The 27,271-nt window shown below is 35.7% G+C and overlaps 1 protein-coding gene across 5 annotated transcripts in view; it reads right to left on the bottom strand.

Annotated features, from left to right (window-relative positions):
• The window catches only part of ATM (ATM serine/threonine kinase), a 60,223-nt gene that overhangs the window by 17,002 nt on the left and 15,950 nt on the right, over positions 1 to 27,271 (bottom strand). For 3 of the 5 annotated variants that reach the window (XM_054400394.1, XM_054400410.1, XM_054400420.1), the window contains exons 18-45: positions 26,702 to 26,784; positions 26,442 to 26,597; positions 26,002 to 26,077; positions 25,718 to 25,848; positions 24,271 to 24,391; positions 22,794 to 22,970; positions 21,853 to 22,022; positions 20,805 to 21,051; positions 20,113 to 20,228; positions 18,741 to 18,867; positions 18,247 to 18,446; positions 16,381 to 16,555; positions 15,176 to 15,340; positions 14,774 to 14,906; positions 13,861 to 13,956; positions 12,484 to 12,655; positions 11,913 to 12,054; positions 11,098 to 11,274; positions 10,512 to 10,686; positions 7,666 to 7,753; positions 7,154 to 7,306; positions 6,630 to 6,738; positions 5,478 to 5,566; positions 5,280 to 5,382; positions 4,025 to 4,173; positions 2,229 to 2,333; positions 1,618 to 1,737; positions 360 to 594 (exon numbers count right to left, since the gene is read on the bottom strand). In XM_054400394.1, the coding sequence (XP_054256369.1) occupies positions 360 to 594; positions 1,618 to 1,737; positions 2,229 to 2,333; positions 4,025 to 4,173; positions 5,280 to 5,382; positions 5,478 to 5,566; positions 6,630 to 6,738; positions 7,154 to 7,306; positions 7,666 to 7,753; positions 10,512 to 10,686; positions 11,098 to 11,274; positions 11,913 to 12,054; positions 12,484 to 12,655; positions 13,861 to 13,956; positions 14,774 to 14,906; positions 15,176 to 15,340; positions 16,381 to 16,555; positions 18,247 to 18,446; positions 18,741 to 18,867; positions 20,113 to 20,228; positions 20,805 to 21,051; positions 21,853 to 22,022; positions 22,794 to 22,970; positions 24,271 to 24,391; positions 25,718 to 25,848; positions 26,002 to 26,077; positions 26,442 to 26,597; positions 26,702 to 26,784 (3,990 nt within the window). Of the gene's footprint in view, positions 1 to 359; positions 607 to 1,617; positions 1,738 to 2,228; positions 2,334 to 4,024; positions 4,174 to 5,279; positions 5,383 to 5,477; positions 5,567 to 6,629; positions 6,739 to 7,153; positions 7,307 to 7,665; positions 7,754 to 10,511; positions 10,687 to 11,097; positions 11,275 to 11,912; positions 12,055 to 12,483; positions 12,656 to 13,860; positions 13,957 to 14,773; positions 14,907 to 15,175; positions 15,341 to 16,380; positions 16,556 to 18,246; positions 18,447 to 18,740; positions 18,868 to 20,112; positions 20,229 to 20,804; positions 21,052 to 21,852; positions 22,023 to 22,793; positions 22,971 to 24,239; positions 24,392 to 25,717; positions 25,849 to 26,001; positions 26,078 to 26,441; positions 26,598 to 26,701; positions 26,785 to 27,271 lie in introns of all 5 variants that reach the window. The other 2 variants (XM_054400403.1, XM_054400427.1) reach the window with 2 other exon arrangements.

Here is a 27,271-nt window from a genome sequence, read left to right as displayed (position 1 = left end):
AATGGTGCTTTCAGTATAAAACCCTGAAGATGACACTACATCTACAGATGCACAGATGCAATGGAGTTCCTTCTGCAGCTTTACTCTGGATCACAAAAACAGTATGATGCAAGTGAAAGTTGGATATATGAAACTACACCAAAATCAAGTAGCAGAGCTGTAAGAATATACTTCACTAAAAAATTATTTTTTATATTATCTTCATTGTAGACTGGCTTACAGTTACGGACAAAATTCAGCAAACATGCCCATAAACAATTTCAGAAGGATTTCTACATAGAGAAGTCTTGATCTATTTGATTCATAGAATAAACTGAGAATGGAATTAATCCATCACAGTCTTCCCTGAAATTTGTTACCTGTGTGTTTTTAGCAGTTCTTGCTAGTCTAGAGAGCTCCACTAGATGTTTGGTTAGGATGTCTTTAATACATTCTCTTTTGATGTTTTCATTCTCCTTTTCAAGTAAGACCTCCAAAACTACAGTGCGCAGAGCCATGATAGGTTCCTGGAAACGGAAGTCACTGTCCTTGAGAAGCTGGGACTGTCTCTGCCATTTCAAATAAATATCATTCAGTTGCTGAGTAGTAATGGACCTGCAATTGTTATGAAAAACCACAAACAAGACCTCTTATTAATTCTTGATTAATATGACTGAAACGCAAGATGAGTAACAAAATTAAACTACAGGAGAAGTTCACAATCTGCAGTTAAATACCAAGAAGCAGTCCATAAAACCCTACAATGAATAACATGGTTCCGGTTTTAACAGACTTGAAGATCAAGAGATCAACATTAGTAAACAACTCCACTGTAAATATTCTTTATTAAGCACCAAAACCTGTGTGTAAAGGTGCAACAGCAAAGCAAATCACACTGAAACATTGGGCTACTTAAAAGACTAGAGACCAAGATTGCTATTTTATTATATAGGTTGTATATGGATTAATATAAGAACAAATGCCAAACTGTGATGTTGTACCTGTGTAGGTACTATTTTCTTAGGCAATTCATCAGCTGCAAACAGCAATGGTTCACAAGGACCTGGCATGCTAAATGACTGTAGGATGACTATTAAGCTACCTAACTGATACAGCTATAGCACCAAAAAAAAAAAATAATCCATTTCAATAGCACTACAGAGATAAATACCTTCCTATGATTAAAAAACAATGTTAAAATTGAAGTGGTCCATGAAGAAAGTGATTCAAACAGAAACAACTTTTAATATCTCTATGGGTAGTGTCAAGGAAACATAAAACAGTTTTATAAAAGCAATCTAGAAGAGGATGACTCAGTTACTTTAGTAAACCAAGAGATTTGACTGCTACCTTGCAGTATGCCAGGGAACTTAAAAGGGTAAGAAAACAATTACTTAAAATACAATGTTGGCATAACATCAAATAATTAAAATTCAACCACAGATAAATTCAGGCTAGAAATAAAGACAACATAGACTGGTCTTCATATAGTCAAGTTAAAATCCATATAATTTTTAAGAAGAAGTTTGAGATGCTCATGAATAAAAAGTATTGAGGTAATTTTATTGTTGTGCTAGACTTGATTACCAAAAATCCTGAAAACTGAGAAAGGAGTATGAAACAAGCTTAAAAAAATACCTGGAAAACAGCACACCTATGTTTTCCAACTCTCCTATTAGCTGTAGTCTGCAAAGTGTTGGATATAATGAATAAACAGACTCAAGACTGCCTTTGCACAACTCTTCTACTTCATTCACTCTATGGATTTAATGGAGAAATATGAGTTATTATTCTTTTAACATGCAGAAATAACTAAAAATATCCATAACATATTTCTATACAGTGACTAGAAAGTAAAGAGCAAAACTATTTGGTTCAGAATTACTTTGTATCACCATTGAAGTTAAAAAAAACCAAGTCTGTCAGTGAATGAAAACACTGCAAGTACATATAAACTCCAAAGGCTATATGATAGCTCAGCTGAAGAAGAGCAGTCAGCATTCAAATCCACTTAAAACTGCAGAGTAAAGGATGCATGCTGTGGGAAATACATCTTCATTTAGCACACAAGTTGTACATGCACAGAAGATAAATTTAAGTTAAAAAACTTTAAAAGGAAGTTGCAGTCCAGTATTCTCTGTATAATTTAAGCCCACAAAACCTCTTTAATAGTCTTCTGTACATAACTTGTGACTACAAATACACACACACACACATCATCTCTCTCTAACAGCAGAATATTTGCATACCTGGCACCTTTAAGACTGTCATAGAAAGCTGGGAATTCCTTATCTCTTAAAGACTGAAGAGCATCATACAATGATTCATGGTAGCCTGGTCTTCCTGCCTCATCTCTTACGAAACCAAAAAAAAAAAAGAAAAGCAACATAAACTAAAAAGGAAATTATATTTCTCTACAAGGAAGCAAATTTTATCTTTATGACAAAAAAAAATTTGTAGCACGTTTTCTGCAGTTGGATGGATGGCTGTTTTGCATGATAAAAATAATACAGCCCTTTACATTATTTCAGTATTTCATAACTTTTAAAGGAAAAAAACAGCTAACTATCAAAGTGTTTGGATAAGAACATGTTCAAGGTTGTATCGGAATTGACACAAAACCTACTGCACAATAAAAACATCATGACTACATATTTCTCACAGTGTTATGCTGAAAGAGATATATTAGGGTACGTACACAACCTGAGTCAACAACTGATTACATTTAACTTGAGAAATATTTTTTAAAAGGAAGAGATTTGGAAGGCTGAAAAACCCCAGTGTTCAATTTAATTCTCCTTTTGTCCTTTCCACTTTTCTTTGACCTTTCTCTGTCCGGCCATCTCACTCTCTCTTTTCATCTTACATGTTGTTTTTCTCCTCTCTTATTAAAGATGAGTATTCTATTTGCCTAAGAGATTTGTAACTGAAGAGCTTTTATACAGATCCCAACTCAGCGACAGAGAGTCTGCCTATATGAAGTTTGTCCTGACTGTGCTTGACACATGACCTTCAACAGGGTAAGACTGTGAAGTCCTCCAGGTGCTTCTAAGCAATGACCTTAAGACAGGGCAGAAGAGAATGAACACAACAAGAGTATGTTCCCAAGACCCACAGAATCATAGAATGATTTGGGGAAGGGACATTTCAAAATCATCAAAGACCAACTGCCCTACAGTAAGCAGGGACATCTTCAACTAGATCAGGTTGCTCAGAGCCACATCCAACCTGACGCTGAATGTTTCCAGGAACGGGGCATTCACCATCGCCCTCTGAGCAACCTGTTCCAGTGCCTCACCACACTCATTGCAAAAAATATCTTCCTTACATCTGTCTAAATCTACTCTTTTTAAGTTTAAAACCATTACACCTTGTTCTGTCCACCTCTATGAAAAGTCTGAGAAATCCTCCATTCTCCTAACTACCAGGAGGTTAAGTAGAAGGAGTTATTCAAGACTTCCATCATGCAATATCTGCTTTTGCCAAAACGTAGTGAATCTATTCTGTATTCCTCCTAAAATATGTGATGATGTAGCTGCACTATGAGGGACAGAGTTCACAATAGATCCTGGCCAGTCTTACGAAACAACTAGAGCCAGGCATCCAACATTACACAATGGAGGAGATTACTCCTAATGAGGGAGTAGCCATGAATCACCACTGGTGTTTGCTTACCCAAGTCTTGATAGCCTCTTGTGGCTTAACCACTCAATATTTTCCCCATTTGCTTATAAATTAAACATTAAAATCTAACTATCCCTCATATGTGCTTCAGACACATCTACTGAGTCAAACAGAAAATTTCCATTTCAGTTTACAGTTATGAACACTCAAAAAGAAGAATCCACTGCATAGTTTCCAGGAAAATGAGAAGTGATGTGTGTACAAAACAGGTCTAAATGAAACAGACTGCTCTTCAATTCAACAGTTAATACAAATTAGGTGATTAGCTTCACAGAAATTATATTCTAATGTTGTGGTTTTGCCTAGAAGTGAAACCGTTGTCTTTCACTTAAAAAAGTAGCATAAAAGGAAGTTTGTTTACTTGACAGAAGAGATGTGGCCCCACTGCATATTCCTCCATGCTGCCTGGTAGCGTATTTCTTGTAGTTCCGCGCACCACTCAGTGTTTTCATGTTCCAGTCCTTTTAAATACATGGAAAGAGTGTGGCAAAGCCCAAAATTCTGCAAAGCCTGGAATCAACAAAATTACTGAAGGTTGGCTTTGCTCCTTTAATAAACTGTTTTTTCAGAAGGCTTTGTTTTACCTTTGGAAACAAAGAAGGCTTTGCAGGTAAGGCAGAACCATGAGTATTTCTCAGCACTATGTAAGATGAAAACTTTTTAGTAAAACCACTAATCAACACTCTTGATACCTGTAACCCCAGGAAACCCCAGAAAAAATGGCTTCATTACTACTGTGGCTGGCATTCTTGGAAATAAATTTCCATGTTGTGTTTCAAATGAACTATCACTTCACAATTCTCCATTCCATCATTCCTAGGTAGTAAGCCAAAACTGGTCTTAATGAAATGTTTTTCTTGGTGGGGATTTGAAGAAGTGTCATACAACTCCTAAATTCTGTCTCTTCAAAGACCATAATGATTTTATAATTGTGACCACTTACCCAGGTTATGTGTGCAGCTATTATGAAGAAGAAAAACAATGGAATTTTAACAGTGATTCTAAGTAATTTGGGGTAGAAAAAATGCCACAGGAAAATGAAGTGAGAGGAAACATGGATAACACCTGTGTTATTAAAGATTGGATGTAAACAATTTTAGGCTAAAAACATCAATGTATTCCTAAGGAATCAAAATAAGACAACCTCAGTGAGATGGCAAGAATAACCAATTGCATTACTTTTTCTATCCCATCATTTTAGCAGCTGGACAAATTCTGTATAAAACTCATCATATTTATTTTAAAATATTTCACAAAATTCATGACCCAAGATGATTACAGGTGGGTGACAAAACGACTACAAGTCTTAATGTTTTCAGTATGAATACTGAGTTGTCTTACATTATATATGGAAGCCTATGACAGTGGGCTGGACTTGATGTCCAAAGAGGTGTATCTTTTAGTCCTAAACCTATTTTGTACTCTCAGTATGATGGATACCAATTTCACAGTATCACAGTACGTGATCAGAGGCTGGGAGGGACCTCAAGAGATCATCGGGTCCAACCCTCCTGCCAAGGCAGGATATCTTAGGGTAGTCCACAAAGGAATGCATCCAGATGGGTTTTGAAAGTCTCCAGAGAAGACATTCATGTCCTATTATAAAATAAAATTACCTCAATTATTCCTGCCTGGCGAGTAGACGGAGAGAGGCTTGCCTCAAGATCGTATGTTACAAGGGCCTTCTCCCAGACTGCTTCATGTTCATATGTTCTTATCCTGTTGTAAGTTAACAAGAAGTCTTCAGTTTAAGTCCCTTACTAATAAATCAAAGAGATGACTTTGAAGAATGTAAGAACATTAACAAACTGTACCTTGCTAATGGCTGTAACATTCTTCCTCCGCCACAGCCATATAGACTGTCAGGTTCTCCAATGCTTCTATATATGTCCATGAGAAGGTCCTAGGACACGTGCCATAAAACAAAGAATCACCTCTTTTTACAAGTGATTTGTATACACATTATGTAAGCTCATAAATAGAAGTCATAGAATCATAGAATCAGTCAGAGTTGGGAGGGACCACAAGGATCATCTAGTTCCAACCCCCCTGCCATGGGCAGGGACACCTCACACTACATCAGGCTGGCCAGGGAGCCTCATCCAGCCTGGCCTTAAACACCTCCAGGCATGGGGCCTCAACCACCTCCCTGGATAACCCATTCCAGGCTCTCACCACTCTCATGCTGAAGAACTTCTTCCTCACGTCCAGTCTGAATCTCCCCACTTCCAGCTTTATTCCATTCCCCCTAGTCCTATCACTACCTGATAGCCTAAAAAGTCCCTCCCCAGCTTTCTTGTAGGCCCCCTTGAGATACTGGAAGTCCTTCCATGTAACATGTTGTTTTATCATTGCTTATTTTTCCTTCATGCAGTATCTGAGCCTGCTATCATCACAGGAAGGAAAGTTTTGTAGTCTAGCAAGACTCTAGCAGAGAAGTTCGGACAACCTGATGTTTCTGCTAAGTTATTAAAAGAAAAACAGTACTGGGCCTTAGGTGGACTGGTTGAAATGCTAAAGGCAGTAGAACTGAATCAGCACCAGACATACCATCTAAGCAATGCATTGCAGAGAGACAAGCAGGGTTCTGGAATAATGAACTATGGAAAGAATTAACTCAGGGTTACTGATCATACTACTTTGGTTTTGATTATTACAACCTGCTACACCACTTGCTGATTTTTAATGAAAAAAAGGACCAAAAAACCTTAAAAATACTTGTCTGGTACCATGATGAGGACAGTTCTTTCAGGCAACAAAGTCTGCTTTGCTGAAGTTTAAAATTTGCCAGTTAATTAGTGTTTGAGATGAACAAATAGGCCACTCTGTTCACTTTGAGTTGGAGCATGAGGAAAACTTTCAAATAGTTTTTGAAGTTCAACTACATGTCTTGAGCTCAGATGAAACCTACTGATATTTGTTAATTATGAGAAGGTTTGTGTTATGATTATGAAGTACAAGTGTACCTGCAAACTTATGCCGGTATCTTCTTTACTTTTTTCATTCAAAATAGTAATAGTTGATTTTTGACTTTCTTCTTCAAATGTCAAACTCTTAGCTGCTTTAAAAGATGACCTATAAAAAAGAAGAAGCACAAAGACCAAAGGCAAGATTAGGCCTGTCATATCCCCAAGGTTATTCAAAATGCCTCTTCACCTGAATGATAACGTGATCACCTGAACTGAGAACATCCATATCAAGGGTTTTCAACATGAGGGTGGTTTTTCAGAAAAAAAAAAACAAAAAAACAAACCAAAACCAAAACCACCACCACCAACAATCTCCAGCAAATGCAGGGATAGCAAACCAGCAAGGTCAGGATAACATTCAAGGAGTGCTGGAAATATTTTCCCAGTCAATACACACACCCCTAAGAAATTTTTTAAAAAGTTTCCTTGACACTTCATGTAACATAACACAACTGGGGCACACAAAACAGGATCCATTTTACCCATAGAAGTCAAGAAACCGCACTCCCCAAGTGTTGTACCTTTCTTGTTTATCTCTGTTTATCTTGTCTGCGTAGATTTCTGTGTAGAGCAAAGCTGTGAAGTGAGCAGCACAGGACTGTGCTGCTATAGCAACCTCAAGATAATTCAGATCTAGCCAGAAGCTGTCATCAAAAACTGTACCTGAAACAGATCTGATTAAATAAAGACTTTTATATTGCTGTATCAGTAACAGGACCTTCTCTCTAACATTAAACAAAATAAATCCAAACTAACTATAAAACCTTCCAAAGGTTATCTTTATCTTATCCCTCCCAAAACCCATACCACAAAGAGTTTACCATACAAAAATGTTTTCTGAAACTCCTTCAGTATAATTAGAACCCTTCAAGTCCAGCCATATCACTTCTGTAATAACTGTAAGGTCAGTACTATGTCTTCATTCTTTTAACTCGTGTTCTCAACAACATTCTTCTTCCTTAAGCTAGAGCGTCAACAGATCTTGGAGAGTCGTAACTAAATTCAAGCAACATTTTTGAAAGCTGTAACTCACCTCTTTTGTCTTCTTAAGTAATCAACAACAGCAAGCATGGATCGTCGCGATACTTTATCCAAGCTTCTAAAATTATGGGTTTCTTGCTCTGGGATATATATTTCAAAAGAAAGAATACAATGAACTTTTATCATAACACATTCACTTACACAATAAAAGGTGCATTTTGTACTCAAGACATCTCCCTCAATCTTATTTCTAAAATTAAATTAGTAATTTGCAACAAAACATATTTCCCCTCCATACATGATATTAGTGACATTACAATAGTTTATACTACAATTTTCTTTATCAAATTACCTTTGCATGACTAATTTGTGGATTCTATTTCTGCTTATAGAATTCAGAGATGATCCAGTATCATTGCACAAAGGTTCATAACAGACATAACACTGAAAGGGGTTGCTCAGGGAGGTAGTTGAGGCCCCATTCCTGGAGATATTCAAGTGCAGCTTGACAAGGCTCTGGGCAACCTGATCTAGTTGAGGATGTTCCTGATTACTGCAGAGGGGGTTGGACTAGATGACCTTTGGAGGTCTCTTCCAACCCAGACCATTCTATGATTCTATAATTCAATATCATTGCACAAAGCTTCGTAAGAGGCATCTGTTATGGATTGAGCTATTCCAAAGCAAAAAAATACTTCAAATTATCTTTGCATTAGTAATTTGTGGATTCTGTTTATTCACATAGAATTCAGAGTTGATCCAACATCATTGCAAAGATTCATAACAGACATCTTCTGTTAGGCTTGAGCCATATAAAGTTATTCCAAAGCCAAAAAATACTTATTAGTAGCTTTATTGTAGATTTTATATAGAGTGTGCATGCTTATACAAAAAAAATACTCTTCCCAAAACACAGATGTGTACTTTTAAAGAATTTGTATTTCCATGCCTCGCTTCTGGACTTAAAAAAAAAATTAAAAATCAGATGGCTACAGATTGTGTTATGGTCATCGAGTTAATAGATCATTTTCCTGTGTATCTTTGATTTATAAATTACAAGATGCAAGAAATAGTGAAAGCATAAGCAAAGCTACTACCATAGGATGCAGAACTAGAAGCTTCTCCTAAAGAAAGTAGAAGTTAGATAAATAAGTATCTGGGCTTTCCTTGTGGTTCCAATACACAGCAATTAATAACCCATACTTTTCACTTCCATCTATATAGAAGGAACACCAACACCTTCTTTGTTAGTCTTCTCCCACATACTTAGGTTTCAAAGACATATTGTGGGGACATCTGACTTGCAGTTTCTAACACAACATGACATTTTGCTCTCCAGATCCATCCCCAAGTGCTGCTCTGTAGACATAGCACCTCATTGGCAGGGTTCACTCTGTTAATACAATCAGTAGCTCAAAGAGATTGCTACTTCCCCTTTCACAATTTGATCAGATGACTAATTGAACATTTCTGAATTAATTATATTTGGGTACCAGAAAGTATTAATGAGTCAGGGGAAGGAAAAGGCACTGGCCAAGAAAACTGGAAGAGATAAGGTATTCCTCAGGATTAGTTGAACAACAGACCAAATGACTCTGAAGGCAACCATGGGCTGTCAGCAGTGTTCATACTCACTTGCTGACAAGAAGCTTACAGACAGAATCAAACACAGTGTCTGTTTTTTTATGGCATCAGACAAAAATTCTAAACTCTAAAGAGAAACAACTGAACATGTATTTTGAAATATTCATTCAAGAAAAAAATTACATCTCTTCTGCATATTAACATATTGAACTGAGCTATGATTCAGGCCAGTCTGACATGAACTAAATCCAAAATGTTCTTCATTTTTAGTCTGACTCTTATCAAGCAGGTGGCAATTTACCATTAGTTTTGGTTTCTCAGACAGAGCAGTGATTGGCATGATGTTCAACTATTTATGTTCCACATTTCCACGATTAACAGTCAATTCCTGGAACTTGCATGTCAAAATCAATCATCAGGAAGGCTCTTGTTCAGAAGTGCTCAATTCTCTCATGTTTAACTGCTTGGTCTTTACCATAGTTTGGATCCTGATGGATTGTAAAGAAATTTATCTAGCTTTCCCTTTACATGTCCTTTATTTTGCCTCAGTAAGATTGCCTCATTAAGATTGCCTCAGTAAGATCCCTTGCATAGAATCAGAATGTTTGAAGAGGCCCTTATCATTTGCTCATTGGTGTCACTGAACTAATTGCATGTTTACAAAATTTGGAAAAAATCCCTTCATGTTTTCCATAGAACATTTTGGCCTATCCGTACATCTAAGCATAAATTTGTGCCGAAGTTTCTCTGGCTGCTTAGAGGACAGAAACAGAAAATTGTTAATCCTTTTCTATCTTACAAAGTGGGACAAGAACAAAACAACTGGATTGTGGATAACAGCTTGCTATTTGACTTCAGAAACGTGCAAGAATACTGCTCTAGCCTTTCTGGCCAGGCTAGTCAAGACTCTATAAACAAAAAGACCTTAAAATAAACTCAGTCTCATACTTCCACCACTCAGTAAATCACTTGTTTGAGTATGGGAGGAATTGAACTGCCAATTAGTCATTTTTACAGATAGTCCAAAACTCAAGTCTTATAGCACACAACTTTGGATCACATCTAAATTTAGCAAGTAATAAATATTATCCATTTGTGAATAATGAAAGAAGCTATATGGAAGAAACTGCTTGGGTGCTGCCAATGAACAGCTTCAAAATTACTAGTATCTCCCCTGAAAAAGATAAAAAATTGGACAGAAGCTTCTAAAATTCTGTCTCCATTAAAGTGCCCATTGTGTATATGATGTCAGAAGATACGTTTTTCACAACTGGAATCCTGCTTTCAGCAGGAACAAAGATATTATGACATTACCTGAATCAGAATTTGGAGGTGTAGTAGATCTACTGGATGAGGCAAACCTGCAACAGACTGCAAAAAACTTCTGGATATGAACTGACAAAAGATTTCTCCAAGATTCGTCTGAGTCATGCAGAAGGATATCATGAATCAGGTATGGAAGCAAAGTTTGACACAAGTCTGTTTTCACCTAGAAAACAATCAAGCACAGGATCCACTAAGAAAAACAACCAAAAGCCTTTCTTTCTCAGGTTGAGAAAGAATATGCAATATGAAGAATGTAGGCCACTCAATAGGGCTATGATGGCATTCACTTAAAGGAGTCACATGAAGTTCATCTATGCTTACAACTATCTCTCAAAACTTGTATTTCAAGAGTGTATTTTATGGGAATATGCAATTTGTGACTACAAAGGATCTGATTAGCTATGAAATTAGGTAAGAAAAAGTAGTAACTATTAATTGATTATAAACTTGATTAAGAAAAAGTAGTAATTTAACAGCAGAAATTAGTATTTGTTATCAAGATGAGTCATCCTATCTATCTATGCATCACAGCACCCATATGTGTACACACATATATATAGAAAATTTAAGTCACCTCACACAGTGGCTTTGTTAACTGGAGAACTTCATTTTGCACACCTCCACTGTCCAGTATTGAACCAGTCAAGCGCTTGATCCAGGTCTCGTGACTTTCTCCCAGAGGAATCCACAAGTTTGTGTCATCCAAAGCTTCTGAAGAAGCCTCTGTATCATTAGCAGGCAATATAAAACACTAGAAAGAAAAAAAAATACACATCGCAAATATAAACAAATTCTATGGCATTAAAAAACCCATACTACCACCTGCACAGATCAGAACACATTAACTGTGCTTTGATTGATTGACAATATCTTTTTTTTTTTCACATAAATGTGAAGTTTTCAAAGGAAATCAGAAAATATTAAAAATAAAATTTTACTGATAACATTAACAAGGGCATTACATTTAGGCCACAAATCAGAAGTTTCAAAATTAGGAAGTATCTGATTTATGGTTAGTTATGCACCTTTCTTCCTGACATATTTTCCAGTAGATTTTTACAGCAAACGATACTGGAATCCTGAGAAAGAATGTATTGCATTACAGAGAAGGTAATCACAAATTGTCTGACTAACAATGAAAGTACACAGCTTTCTAATATCAAATTGCCTACTTCCTATGTGAAGAAGACACAAATGCACAAAAGAGAAACAGAGGTACAAAAGTAATCAAAGTAATCACATTTGCAATTAGACTGACGAAAAGTCCAAATTTTACATTCATTAAAGGCTATCTCAAAACTTTTTTCAATTTTATCTTCTTATAAATAGATATTTTTATGCTTTCTTTACCCCATACGCCAAATAAATAAGGTATACCAGAAGAAGTACCTTTTTCCTAGACACTCTGAAAGGCTGTAGATAGATTAACATGGGATCAGCTTTATTTTTATAAACTTCCCAAAATTCACTCCCAGACTTGGTGGCTAATATATTTTTCAAACAGGAAACAGCAGCAGCTCTAACATCAATGCTGAAAAAAAATAACATACATATCATCATAATTTTATTTAGGTATTTTATTTTCAAATTCACCTTTATAAACATACATGACAAATAATTCCATAATATAACAATGTGTGTATCAAACCAGAAAATTCTGCACTCAGATATGTCATTGCCTATTCTTCTATAAAGCAAAGCCTGAGTATTTGCTCCACAGCACTGCTATCCTCTACAGCACGTAAGAGACGCTTTAGTTTGACTCCAAATAGAGAATTTCTAGGAAACATGTAAGCTTGGCTGCGTAAGTAATCTGAGGCTTCAAGAAGCACATCAATGGACAATAACCAGTATTAGTAACACTTTCAGTGCGTTACTCTGAGGTGATTTGAACAATTTACAACTTAATGGCTCCTATTAAGCCTTGAATTAAATAAATTAATTAAATAAATATACTCACCAATTATCTGTTAAGGCAATATTTATTTGAGTCAACACTATGAAGACCCACTGAAGTTTTCTATCTTGAAATAAGTCCACTGCTTTAGAATCCAGTGTATTTTCAGCATGTTGAAGAGCTATGGTGGAGAAATCCATGGGACCAATTTCTCCCAAGCAACTTCCAACAGCCTCTGCAAATGCAGGTAACAGTTTTATGCACACTAAACCAAGGTCCCACTCTTATTACGGGATAAAAAGCTGCAAATACTTATAAATAATTACGTAACTTTATGATTAAAATTACATGCATCAAAATTTCACAGCTTAAGACTCATAAATAACACAGTTATCCTTTCTAACTCAGTTTTCCAGGTGTGCCTATGGCTCTGGATTTTGCGGTTTAAATCAGATACGGATTTTCTTTTCTCAAGTTAGAAAGAGGTAAGTGCAAAATATTAGAACCACAATCATTAAGAGACATCCATTTACTTTCCCTAAAGACATGATAAATACAAATAGTAGCCTATGAACACAGAAAGTAATCTGTAAACTCAGTAAGAATTAACCTACTTTTTATATACAATGCTGTATCAATACATTCATTTGCTTTCCAGGTAAAGTATTTATAAAAGCAAAAAAAACCCCAAACATAACAAAATCATCCTTGAAATCGGTTCAACAAAAGGGATGTCAATGTTTATCAGAAAGAAACCAAAATCTTTTGTTCATACTCAGCATGTCTTGAAAATATTTCAATTTTAATAACATAGTTTTAACCACTAGAGCAAATAAAGAACAAACTGGAGAAATACAGGTTGTGTTTTCAACTAAATTCAACAAATCACCTACGGAAACCCAATGCAGACTTATCAGTTACTAGTCTTTTAGATACAAAAATACTTCAAGGCAAACGTTCTCATTACTTGTGTTTCTGTCTAGCTTCAGCAATATAATCTTCATAGAGATACTCAGGGAAGAGGGTTTTGGATTTTAGCTTTGATGCTTTTGATCAAACATTAATCAGATGCTCAACATAATTGGTGAGAATAATTTTAATAATACAGAAGAGGCTTTAAGATGGAAAACAACTATGTTAATTTCCACTAAGACATGCCTTTCAAATTTTCAGACAAATTCTCTTTAATTTTCTTACTATTTTTCAAGCTAATAAAGTGACCACGTAACAGCAAATGAGTATAGAAGAGACCAGGGTCTAAACTGAAGTTATGAATCAAAGTTGTAAAACACAACGACTGAAGCCTTATCAACCGTTCCTGATGGCTACCTGATGGCAGCAAATGCAAAATAGCAGTGGGAAGTAATGTTGAGAACAGCCAGTTTCAATCCGGGGTTTGTAATGACAGCCCTAGGGTGCCTGTGGGACTAATTAACTTACCCAGCACTGCTTTTTCACCCTTGTGGTTAACTGCCATCTTGGACAGCTGCAGTAAGCTCACCACCAATTTCACTACTACAGAATCTTCTGGGTTTTCTATCATTCAGAAAGAAAAGGAAACCCCAAATATCATTGTGCATTTGTAATGTAAACATCCTGAAAGAAAACCCTGCTTTAGTATTCTTTATCTACAAATGTCAGCACACACAACTGATGTTGAAGCAATTTAGTATTAAACAGTGTATTTTTAATGATAATCAATTTTTCTTATTTATCATGCCTTGAAAAAAAACTATGCATTTCACTGCCAAAGAAACTCAAAAATTAAAATACACAAATGCTATTGTTTTCAGTATTCTGATGTAGAAATGATAATTAAATACATTAAATATTAGCATACATTAGTGTAAGAATATTATTTGAAACATTGAAGTCATATTCTATGATTCCACTGAGAGAACCTAAGCTAACAGCATCATTCTGTTCCAAATCTGCACCCAAAGAGTATTCCAAAATAAGAATTTCTGCCAGGGGTTTCACAGAATTTGACTAGCTTTGAGTTGCCTCAGTAACTCTGACAAATTATAAACTCTCAATACAGGAATTTCCTTACATATTTGTTGCCTGTCTGAGGTATTTTTCGAAAATAAACATTTCAGGCAAAATGGTTTTGCTGTTTCCAGGACCAAAGTCTAGGGATAAAAATATGATGATCAGCCAATGTAAAAAGGTAAAAGAAGTATTTTCTTCTTAAAAAATTCTGCTGCCCTGTTGACTGGAACAGAAATCAGGAATTGGGTTTTATATTTGTTGACATTTTTACAAAAATTAATACATAAGTGACCACAATGCCGTCACTATACATCTAAAACCAGACATAGAGGAAATAAAATACATAATCAGGTATCAGTACCCTGGAAATTCTTCAGGAGATCCTTCATCTGATCTTTATATTGTTCCAGTTGTTTGCGTAAATAATACAGGCCTTCAAGTCGTGTTAAAGGCAGTGAATCACAAACATCAACTGAGAGAAAGTGATTAATTTCCTGCAAAACAACATTTTTCATTAAGCACATACAGCATGCAAAGAAGGCTTCAAGAAAACAAGTGTTTCTCAGCAGTCCCACAGCATGTATATTAATAGATGCAAAAACTGGAATGGAGCTCTACAAATATCTCAGTATCTGAAACTGGCAATAAAAAAGAATCCACATGTCCAATGTAAATCTTTCTCAACTATACCTAGAAAAAGTTTTTCTTTTGAAAGTTTGCATTACAAAACTATGTCATAAGATATATTTTAAAATGTAATTACCTCCAAAAGAGAGTATGGTCCCCTGCTGTATTTAATACTCTGTTGAGCTGCTCGCAAATCTTTAAAAGCAGGATATTCAGGGAAAGGATCCAGGCATTTGATTGCTTGGTACAGATTTTTATTGTCCTTGTTATCTATCACCAGATACTTCAACAAGCCTAGGACCTGAACACAAAAAATAAATGAAAAACAAACAAAACAGAGAAGCATTTTTGAGCTGTATTTCTTATACAGGTTATAAAGTTGTGTTTGTATTTTTCCAAATTCTGTTAAACTGTGACTTCTATTAAAAAAGGGTAAGAACATTTATTTACACTGTTAAAAATCATTTAAGTGTTTAAAGGCTTGGGGGAAACAACAACAGGCATTCATCTCACCTTCAGCTACTAAAGTCTCTGAATCAAAGTATCCATCCCCAGCAGAACACACATACAAATCATCACCAGAAGGAAAACAAGATTTGTCACACAACATAAACTGCTCCATTTCCCTTTTAAGACCTTTGTGTTACATTTACTTTTAATGATTTGTTGCTAAATAAATAGCTGAACTACTGAAACTGGGTCTTTCCTCTCTATCCTCTAGGAACCTTCCCCTTTCATCAGGTTTCTTGTGAAATCATCCACAGAATTTTGTAGGTAACTTCTTGGCTACTTGATGTGCTTGGTACCAATTATCTTGCTAGCACCATGAGTCTAGTAATGCCTGCATTCTATCTTTTCCTTAGTGGTACCACAGATTTAGTGTCTCTAAGCAACGAAGGTTGATAATTCTTCTGAAATTTATTCTGAATATTTGTCTGAAAAAGGCACACAGATTCGAAAGTAGATCCAACAGACATTACAACAGCATTAAGGCTGTTTAAGAACTCCATTATTAAAAGACTATGTAAATAAAGAAATAGAAAATAGGTGATCCAGTAATCTCAGCAATTCTAGTACAAATACATGTCAGTTGCTGTTTAAAACTAGAGGAATGAATTACAGAACACAGTATTTGTCAAGACAAGTATTCAAAGTAAAGACATGTTTATAAAAAAAATTAAAGTTATTCTGTCACATCTCAAGTAAGTTTTTTTAATATAAGACTAGGAAACACAGGGAAAAGGAATTAGAATTGAACACAGTTATAGATAAAGCTTCAGTGACAGTGAACATGAACTAAAAAGCTAAGATCGGCAACTAAAATCAGCAACTCAAAAGTACCTGTTCCTGAATCTCAGGTTGGTCCATGGCAAGAGGTATTAGGGTTCCTACGATAACATGAAGGTGGCTTTCTAGAGCATCCTTGCAACACGTAACTGCTGTGTGGCAAACATGATGAAGAAGATCACAACAGAGCGAGAAGCTGCGCATGGATATTTCTTTGATTACCACAGGTCTGTCATAGGAAACAAAGAAGTGAAATTAAAGAAATATAAAATATCATTGTCTCAAGTATTAACCTAATAAACAACAGGGAATAATAAGGGGAAAGGGGAAATATAAGTAAGGGCAAAAAAAAAAAAATCAAAGCCAACACATAAGGAGTTTTAGATTATTATTTGCCAAAACTGCATTGACAGAAACAGAACAAAGGTTCATAGAACATGCTCTATGAATCCTCCCTCCTCTCTCTCACATCACCATCAGTTAAAAACAAAAGTTAGGTTACCAAGGACACCTGGGGATTATCTAGGCCAGCTTCCTGCATAAAGCAGCGTTGGCTTCAAAGTCAGATCAGATTCTCAGGGTTTTGTTGAGCTGAATTCTGACACATTCCTTGGATGGGCATTTTCTGAGCCATCTGCTACAGTATTTGACTATTCTCCTGCAACAATCTTTTCCCTCATGTCCATCTAGAGCTTCTCATATTGCAGCTTGGTGGGTGCTACCTCTTGTTCTTAGACTGTGCACTTCTATGAAAAATCTGGCTTTACCTTCTTTACCGTCTTTCCTTCCAGAAACTGGAGAACAGAAATCGGATTAACTCCACTTATCCTCTTGGGGGTCCTTCCACATAACCCATCCCAGTTTGTCATTATCTCTCATGTCCTGGCTGGAGTGGCTCCACACTGGTCACAGTGGTCTCACTGCAGCTTTGTAAGATTCAGAGTGGAATCACTTCCTTCCTTCAACTTCCTGACTACTCTCCTGCCAGCACTGTTCAGTACACAGCCTTCAGTGATGAAAGGCAAGCTGCTGTCTCATCCAGCTTGTCCTCCAAGACTCCTGAGTCCTCTTCTGCAAAGCTGCTTTCTAGTCAATCACCTCCCAAGCCTGTACTCATGCACGGGGTTATTCCATCCCAGGTGAAAGATGTAAGGGTTGTTGCTGTTCAACTTCACAATGTTGTGCCACTCTACAACTGGATGAAGTCCCTCTGACTGGCAGCCTTGCCCTCCAGTGTGTTAAGTGCCCTTGCCTCATTTCAGTGTTGGTCACAGTAAACTGCCTCATAATAATGGCATTTACCATAAAATTCACACCTCTCTCCAGTATTTGAAACTATGAAATGCTTCCAACAAGCAAAGCATTTAAACTCAATCACACTTAAGTGAATAACTGTCTTGGAAAACCAAAGCTAAACCTCAAGTAAGAAAATACCTCTTTAGTCATTATGAAAGATAAGAATCTCTATTTCAATTTTAAGAGAATGAAATAGCATTTTTTTCAATCTGAAGATCAGCTAAGAAAACATCTACCAGATTCTAACTCATTTTGTTAGCTACTTATTGTTAGGAATGTAAGGGTCAATACTCCTTACCAACTCAATAAGTGCACTTTATTAGACATGTGCTTACTTTATGCTTAACTCCACAATTTAAATTTTTCTGCTTTAAATTCCCAAACATCCTTCCTGTCATCAAAAACTCCCAAATCTTCTTAGTTCTACAGTCTGATAGCCTATTCGAGATACAAAATTCAGAAGTACAGTGAACACTTAAATACAAGGATAACAGAAACCATTCCACGTTTTAGTAAGAGTTCCAAATTTAAATTAAAAAATTTAATGTTTTCTTTCAGCAAATTTCAATTTATTTCTACAGGGGAGCACAGAGGGGAAGAACGAAATATAATTGCTGTATTTACCTGCTATTGATGTGGTGAATCAGGGTGTAAATTACATCTCTGAGGACAAAAGCCCATGCTCCTCCTAAACCATCTTTTATCTCTTTAAGTAACAGACTAACAAATAAGTGATAAATTATAAGGACTCTGTGTTTCTTGTAAATGTTGTTTGTATCTGATGCATGCTTACAAAGGGCTAGAAGGATTTTCTGGAATGAATCCTGAAAATGAATAGACTATGAGTAAGCAAACCATAATTCTTAATGCCAATACACAAAAACTTTACATCAAGAAAAGAATTAAGCGATAGGATATATATTATTTTTAGAGGACATGACAAAAAGGCTTTATGATTTTTACTGCTTTAAAAAAATAAAAGACCTACAGAAAAACCACTCTCCAAGCAGGACTGAAAGCCCCACATCTCCCAGTTTTCTTTTTCTTTTCAAATCAAAATGTACCCATAAAAGCAATTTTGTATTCTAAGAAACAGAAAATCATCATTACATACTTACAGGGTTTTTAGAAAGAACTGCTACGAGACCTTTTAATTTGCTCTTATGACAATTGCTAATATAGTCCAAGGTTGCCTTAATCACGTAAGATGGAAAATGAGGAGGATTAGGAGCAGGATCCAGTTCCCTAAATAAGTATAAAAGAGATATTTTTCTTATTTCAAAATAAACACTTAACTCCTAGGAAATCTTTTCTGCTTTCAGTAATTAAGAAACACCAACAACATCCATCAGTGCCATTCCTCTTGGTTTTAACTGTCTGTTGTCTCTCTACAGCAGCTAAATTGTACTTTTCTAACACTCATCATTTTTTGAAATCCACATATTTGTCTCATCTAAGGTACTTTGTAGAAAAATCTAACTGCAAGTCATGGATAAAACTTATGCATTTTCTAATTATGGGAACAATTTGGTTGAGAAAAAAAAGCAATCATTAATCTTCCCATTACAAAAAAAAAAGGCTAGTCAGCTTTTCTGGGGCCTCAAAAAGAAAAGAAATGCATCATGATATTAACAAAAGAGAAAAATCAAAGTTTCACCACTCCTACAATTTCTTTTTTAGAAAGAAAATTTGGTTATAAGCAGACAGCACAGTCTGTTAATAAACCAAATGAAACAAATTTCTTTTATAAAGTTCTGAAATCTTCAGTCATTTAACTTTTGGTAGATTTTCCCTGAAATGCTTTGGTTTCTTTCAAATTTCTATTTCTGCAAGAAAAACACCTTCTTCAATAATTTCACAAAGTGTAAGGTTTTGCCAAATGATTTATATCTAAACCCAAACATTTGTTAAATTGTTCCTAGATATAATTATGCAAATAGTAATATTTTTAGGACAACAACAAAGATTGAAACACTCACAAAAATGAATACATTTATAGCATTAAAATATTTCACTTAATTTGGAATTCATTTATTTGGCATTGTTTAAGCAATCTCCTTACCAAAGGCAAGATCTGCCACTCTAAGAACTGTTAAGAAACAGTTCAGTTCACTTCTCAGTGATTTTTAAGTATTTTAAAACTTTTAATCAATTACTTTAATTTAGACATTTGAAACTATACCAATTTTACAGACAGGGCAGTCCATCCAAATCTGAATTCATTTAAATAGGCATTGCCATAGTCAAGTTCACCAGCACACAACATTTCTGTGCTCATCCATTCACTCACTCCTTCTTTCCATTACTTGAAGTATCACAGGTCCTCCTTGCTTATACTGGGGAACAACTAGGTGATGAGGAATGCCTGTGATACATCATTATTAATGACAACAGAGTAACTTCAAGGCCACCTCCTAAAGCCTGAATGGCACCTTTTAATGCACTGTTATACAACTACATTCAGCTTTTAGACAATCTATGAATACGTACCTTCTATATTTACTTAGATGAGCTCCTTCTGCTGTGGTATCAGGTGGTTCATGCAAAGTCATCAACAGTTCAACCACAATGTCTGGTAAGTTATTATGAGATAAATTGTCAATTTGCTGGAAGAATAAAAATAGTGGTTTAGTAAGATAAAAAAATATTTTATCTAAAATAATGTAACATTTCTTCTCCTTTTGAAAAAATTCATTTTTTTCCTTTCTGGATTCTCTATTTGTTTGATTATAGATGACATACAATAAACTCAGCAATTAAGCCTTATCTATGGCAGTCACAGGTAGAACAGTAAAAGAGTTCGATTTTATTACTAGTTCTGAATATAGAGTCTGCCTTATGAGAAGATGGTTTCTCATGAAGCAATCACAAAATATTTTAAGAGGAAAACATGGCTTACTTAAAGATTTATGATGGAGAATGTGTTGTATAATGAATGCCCAAGAAGAGGTGCAGTTTTTTTTTTTTCTGAAAAAAATTGTACTTTGAGTCAACTCTCAAAGTATATTCAGTATTTTTACTGAATAGCTACTGATGGGATAAAAATCTGTCTAGTTTGGCTTTATTAAAATAATAATTTTGTGTCAATAGATGATAACTATTTACATGTTTACAGAATGTATATGTTTCTTCCTGGTTAGTTAAATGCCACAGAACTCTGTTTACACATTTAAAAGAGATACCTGTTTTCCTAAGCAGTTTTCATCCTTAAGCATGTCATAGACTTTAGAAGCTGTCTCTCTTTGCTCTGCTACTTCATGCTTCCCATGGCTTTGACTGGCAAAATATGGGAGGATATTCACCAGTATCTTTGGAAAACAGTCTGCTAGAACTTGCCTCCAGTCTTGTTCGATCTTGTTGGCAAGTGATTTCACATCTTCAAATTGACTTCTAATCACCAGGTGTGGAACCAAAACTTTATAACAAGACCTACACGTAGTAAATACATTTCCAGAAGTTTCTTTAATTGGATTTTAAAAATAAATCTCAAGTGTAATACAGCAAATACCATTCCTCTACCATACTGCTAAACTCAGAATTATTATTTAGCTGTTACTACACAAAAAAAGTCTTACCAGCATAAATCTAATAAGCAAGACACTTGAAATACATTTTAAAAGCTCTCAATATAGTCACAGAATGGTTTAAGCTGGAAGACACCTTTAAGATCCTCTGGTTCCACCCCCTTGCCATAGGCAGGGACACTTTCCACTAGATCAGGTTGCTCAAAGTCTCATCCGATCTGTCCTTGAACACTTCCAGGGAGAGTGTATACACAACTTCTCTAAGCAACCTGTTCCAGTGCCTCGCCAACCCCACAGCAAAGACTTTCTTCCTCATACCTAATCTAAATACACCCTTCTTCTGTTTGAAATTATTGCCCTTTGTCCTATCACCACACTTCCTTAATTAAAAAAAAAAAAAAAAAGGTCCTCACTTTCTTTCTTGCAGGCTCCCTTTAACTTTAAGTCCCGTTGAAGGTCCCTATAAGGCCTCCCTAGAGCCTTCTCTTCCCCAGGCTGAACAACCCCAACTCTCTCAAGCCTGTCCTTACAGGGAAGGTGTTCCAGTGATCTGATGATCCTCATGGCCTTCCTCTGGACCCATTCCAGCAGGTCCACATGTCATCTCCTAACAAAATCCTGATGCATTTCTACATTTACAAATTTGAAACCCTCTATCATAATTGTAACTAAATCTAAATAAACTACTTTCATATAGCAAACTTACCTGTAAAATTCCTCAAGGCTAGTATAGTTCAGAAGAACATAAGGAAAAGCAGACAAACTGTATCTGCTGTCATTTATTTTCAACCACTCCATCACCAAGTAGTCTAAATGTGATGTCATGAAGTCTTCTATACTTTTATAGCCAAAAATGTCAGATATTTTTTTCAAAACCTGTGCATGAAATAAGATTGCAGGAATAGCATGCAGAGTACATTGTACTATGGCAAACTGACAGCACTACATGTTGTGTGTCCCTCCCCCAGGGTTTTAAAGAATATTTGTGCAACTCAACTCCTATTTAGCACAAGAATTTTTATTTTTTGTCTGGCCATATCTCAAAAGAATATCAAGGAACTACAACTACCCTGTATGAGGTGGTATGCAAAGAAAAGACAGCCAGTACATGTCTCTATGTGGTAGAGATTGCATGTGAAAACCAGAGGCAAAGAATAGGAAGAGAGGAAAAAGAGAGAATGTGCACTAAAGAAATGACTGTCATTAAAGGCTGCAGGACACACAGCAATTATCTCAGTAAGCCCACATAAACTTCAAAAAAGTCCACAAGACACAAACTATCTTCCAATACTTTGCTTTTATTTTACATATTTTCCACACTGGAAAACTCTCTTTACTTCCACTGAGCAGAAAGATTTTCTTTTACATGAAATCTGCCATCTTCCCTGTATAAAAATCTATTTGTAATTCAGACTTGTGCTTGTAACTTGGAGGATTTACCACTAAAATTGCCTTTTATAATATTATCACTTCTGCTTAGGTCACAACATTTAAGTATAAATTTATTCAGATATTTAAGTCACACATTAGCCATGGTTTTAAGAAAATTTAACAACTTTTGGTATCAGCAAAAAGTATTTTGTACTGTTCCAATTTTAACCTAAACTTAATTTATGACCCAAATACAAAATGGAGTTTTATACTTGCCTTTTTCACAAGGTGAGGTTCTAATCCATTCTCTTTCACAGACTGGCAAATAGCAAACAAAGCTTGCTTTTCACAGATTGGACTGCAGCACATAAGCATTGTTGTAAGCATCAGCAAAACCGCTTTTCCATTACACTGTCTGTCCAAAAGATCTTCAGGACTTGCATCACCTCTGACCTTCAATAAGAAATAATGAAGAGCTCATTCAAATATTCTGTTAAAGCAGTCTCCTAATGAATAAATTCACATAAATAATTTAAAATTAAAGACACTGACATAAATACTGCTGAAAACCTTTCTTTAGATGCTTAAAAATTAGTTTCCCCAGCTGTCTCATTTACTCCTCAACCAGAAGTTACTGCCTCCTGCATGCCACTACAAATGCCAATACCTCATACACTCCAGTTCATATTTTATTATAAGCAGTTTGAGAACAAAGACAACACACGTAACAGAGAAATGATGGAAGAAAGTCTCCTTTTTGCTCCTCCCTGCTGCTTATAGGAAAGACATGCCTTCTAATTCAAATGCAGTCCTTCCACTATGAAGGCATGTTGTTAACAAGAGATGAGCACTGAATAAAAGTAGCAAGAAATGCAAATGAAGGGCATTAGTTAATAGATGATAGCAAGGTGAAGTGACAGAACAGGCAGCCAAGGCAGCAGAGAAATGAGACAAAGAGCTGGAGGTAACACTATAGAGTGATGAAATAAGGTAACTGAGAGGTGAGGTCTCAGTAAGGAGTTCAAACTACAAGAGTGCAGGTAAAGGGAATAGAGAAAAAATGTGGCACACAGATGATATGCAGAAAGGTGGCATCTAGACAGAAGTAACATGGAAAACATAGATTATGTAGATGATCTTAGCAAGGAAGGAGGAAAAGTGAAAGATATGAGCAGGAAAATTAATAGTTAAAAAAATTACATGGTAATATTCGACATTGCTGAAGTAAACATCTTCCTTCACTTGAAGTGTCTTCTGAATAATCTAAATTTTGAAGCAAATTTAGGGTTTGTGAAAACCGCTGCTTTAATACCACTGGAAACATGATCTTACTGAAACTTACAATTTTCATACACTGTAAACATGTAATTTGAATGTACGTTCCTTCTTATTCACTATATGTTGTCTAGAGTGTTGAGGCTCCATCCACCTTTGATTCTGAACTGTTACAGTACTGAAACCCACAAGAACAAATAATATGATACACAAAAGCAGCCTGGAACATACAGTGAAAAAGTTTACACTCTTCCAGTACGGGCAAAACAGTGACTGACTGGATGTGTAAGGAGCTGGCTGACTATCATCTCATTTTACCACCTCAGATTATCAGCAGTCCAGAAAAATTAATGTTCACAGCACTCGATGATCTTTGAGATCTCTTCCAGCCTTCTTGATTCTATGATTCTATGATTTCAGAAGTCATCTTATCCATAATATGAAAACTAGGAAAAACTAATGAGATGTTGGTTGGTACCAGATTTGTCATTCCTTCCTGAACTCTGAGATACGCATTCTCAAAAGCCTTTTGCTGGAGCTTCAAAGGAAGAGGTTTTGACATTCCAGAAGAATCTCTCTGTTTCACATCTTGAAACAAACTTAAAAAAACAAATAAACAAAAAGACCTGTAACAATTAGCATAACATTTATTAGTCTACAGAATTACTGCATACTGTATGTATCAAAAAAAAAGATTCTGATTTTCTGAGCATCATTATTTTCTTCTTAACTTTCTTGTAAAGCAGCCTGCCCTTCTCCATCAAACATTATCAATAATGCTATCTGTTGGGAGTGAATGGTGAAGAATAGCCTGAAAACATGTAATAGTTTCCCAATCTCTGCCAATGTAGAAAGTCAAACTTCCCTTGTCCATCACAATGTAACAGTTCAAGTCATGAAGTACTTTGGTAATGTATTTCGTACAGATGTGTACGGTAGAAGAGTTTCTCAAACTATGTATTTTTCATAGATAAAAGCACAACCCACTTTGATATTTGTAACAAACATGGGAACACCATGGTGGATCAGACCAAACGTTACTATAGCCATTTCTAAGTGACTATTAGCAGATGCCTAAGAAAGATCACCATATGCTTGCCTTGTATGTCTAATAATTCCTTGAATATAATATTTGACCACAGGTGAACTAGGCAGATCATGAGTTAGAATTGGTGATCGTATTTAGTATCCTTCAATGATTTCCTCTTCTATAAATCTGCTGCTTCTTGAACCCCTGTAAACATCCAGACAGCTGAAGGTAGTAGGGTAATACTCCAAGACACTGAATGTTGTAAGAACTGTATTTTCTCAGAATCTTGAACCTATTAGCTTTATTTGATGTCCTCTAGTCTTTAAACTGGAAAAGACTGCCGACCTGCATTTTGTTCCACTCTAGATTTTGCAGACTTATGTAATACCTCCTGCAATTCAACTCCTTTTTGTGCTGAAGGGCTCCAGTTTACGTAACTAATACCTGCGTGCAAAGTGTTTCATACTTCTGAATATCCCTCCAGTGCTTATTCCAGTTCAACCACATTCTTTTTGATGTATGAAGAATGGCATATAGTATTCAAAATGTTAAGATCTTTTGAGGAATATTTTATTACACAATGTACCTGATTTACTTCTGCACAACTATTTCCTACTCAAGTTTTGCATAATAAATTCAGTGCAAAATTTGCTATTATGTATAGTTTTTTTTATATATATATACATAGTGTTTACCTCTCTCTACATATATATCGCTCACATCACAGAGTAAGTGAAATGTAGACAAAGTTTGAACGTCTTAACCAAAGTAACTTGGTAGGTTTTATATTCTGGCAGTCAGGACTGAGGCCACAGAAGTCCTGAAAAAAGAAGCTATACAGCAGCAGAAGTAACACCCAGCTAAGTGAAATTGTTATTCTTATAAAGATTATCACCTGGTAATTGACTTTGCAGCAAGAATGCGAACTTGATGGTGACTGTCTGCAAGAAAATGTGGGAAAGCATCACTCACAGGTAGATCCTTATTTACCACGTTAAGGATTGCCCACTTGCAATGAGGATCAGCCTGAGGAAAATTAATATTGTGGTTTAAAAAACATACAGAAGATTTACAATGGAATATACGTTGATGTATGCAAAAGATGTTTAGATACTCTTTTTAAATACACCTTAAATATCTACTTAACATGCTGATCAGCATCAGAAAGTCTGAGCTTACCTCAAGCAAGGCTTTCATGCAGTTTAAAAGGGCCACTCTTACTGGTGCTGTGCATTTTCCTCCTTGTGCCAAATGCCTAAAATAAGAGAAGATTTGAATAATAAACTTTTGTTGCCAACAATTTTGAGAAAAAGCCTCACAAGTGAGTATCTGCTGCTCACAGTTCATTCTTGACTCAGTAGTCATGTTTTTACTGATACTCTACAATTGTGAACCATTCAGAGTACAAGCAATCTGCATTTACTGTTGTAATCCTATCTTACAGTTGATATGATTCTTTGCTACAACTACGACACAAAAAATCTGAGAAGTTAAATGCTGCATTAAGATATCATAGGATACCAACAGCAAGACACACAACAGCACTACAACCTTCACGCTGACAGCAAAGTTAAAACTTTATGCCCAACAGACTTCTGCATTAAATAGATAAAACATACCAAAAGGCTCCAACAACTGTCAAAAATTGCCCTTGGGCATTCTCTGTCTCTTCAGCATCCGTGTTGGACTGAGCCAACCCTACTACTACAGGAAGCAAATTATTCAGTATTACTTTACAAACTTCTTGATCTCGACGATACAAAGAACACACAGTGCTGTGAAAGAAAGAAAAAATATCTTGAAACACTAAACAGCATCCAAATCCTCTATCAGCTGAACTAAAATACCTCTAATACATGCTGAATAGTTTCTTTCTTACGAAAGAGGCTGAAGAAGCATAACAACATCATCTTCAGGCAAGTGGTGTTCTTCAATAGGGAGTTCCTTCAAAAGGACCAAATACTGGGGAATAAAAAAAGAAAGAAAAAGATCAAAATGAAAAATCATACTTAAGAAAATAAGCAGCCAACAAGAAAAACTATAAACCATTTTCAGTAACGCTTACATGAAATCACTTAACGAGGATATCTACTGTCAGCTCTTTTATGCCAGGCTCTGAACATCTGTGAATGCCGTAATACAGTAAAATGGCTCATGAAATTTTTAGGTTTGGCAGTCAAAAATATTTCATTTGTAAATTAAAACACAGATCCCATTCTTCTACAAAGACCGTTCCTAGCTATTTAACAAATGATTCATGATAAAGACAAGACGTTTATACCCTCAACTCTTTATTTTCTGGCTTACAGATTCTAATTACTCTTTCCCCAACCAGAGCACATTTCAAAACACTAAAAAGCAGACACTTTAATGTCTTCTTGGGGACTGATGACAAGAAAAAGACAAGAATATACAACTGACATGAATATACAAATTTAAAAATAGTACA

The sequence above is a fragment of the Indicator indicator genome, chromosome 1, assembly GCF_027791375.1.
Source record: "Indicator indicator isolate 239-I01 chromosome 1, UM_Iind_1.1, whole genome shotgun sequence".
Lineage (NCBI taxonomy): Eukaryota > Metazoa > Chordata > Aves > Piciformes > Indicatoridae > Indicator > Indicator indicator.
This window is presented reverse-complemented; position numbering and strand designations above follow the sequence as displayed.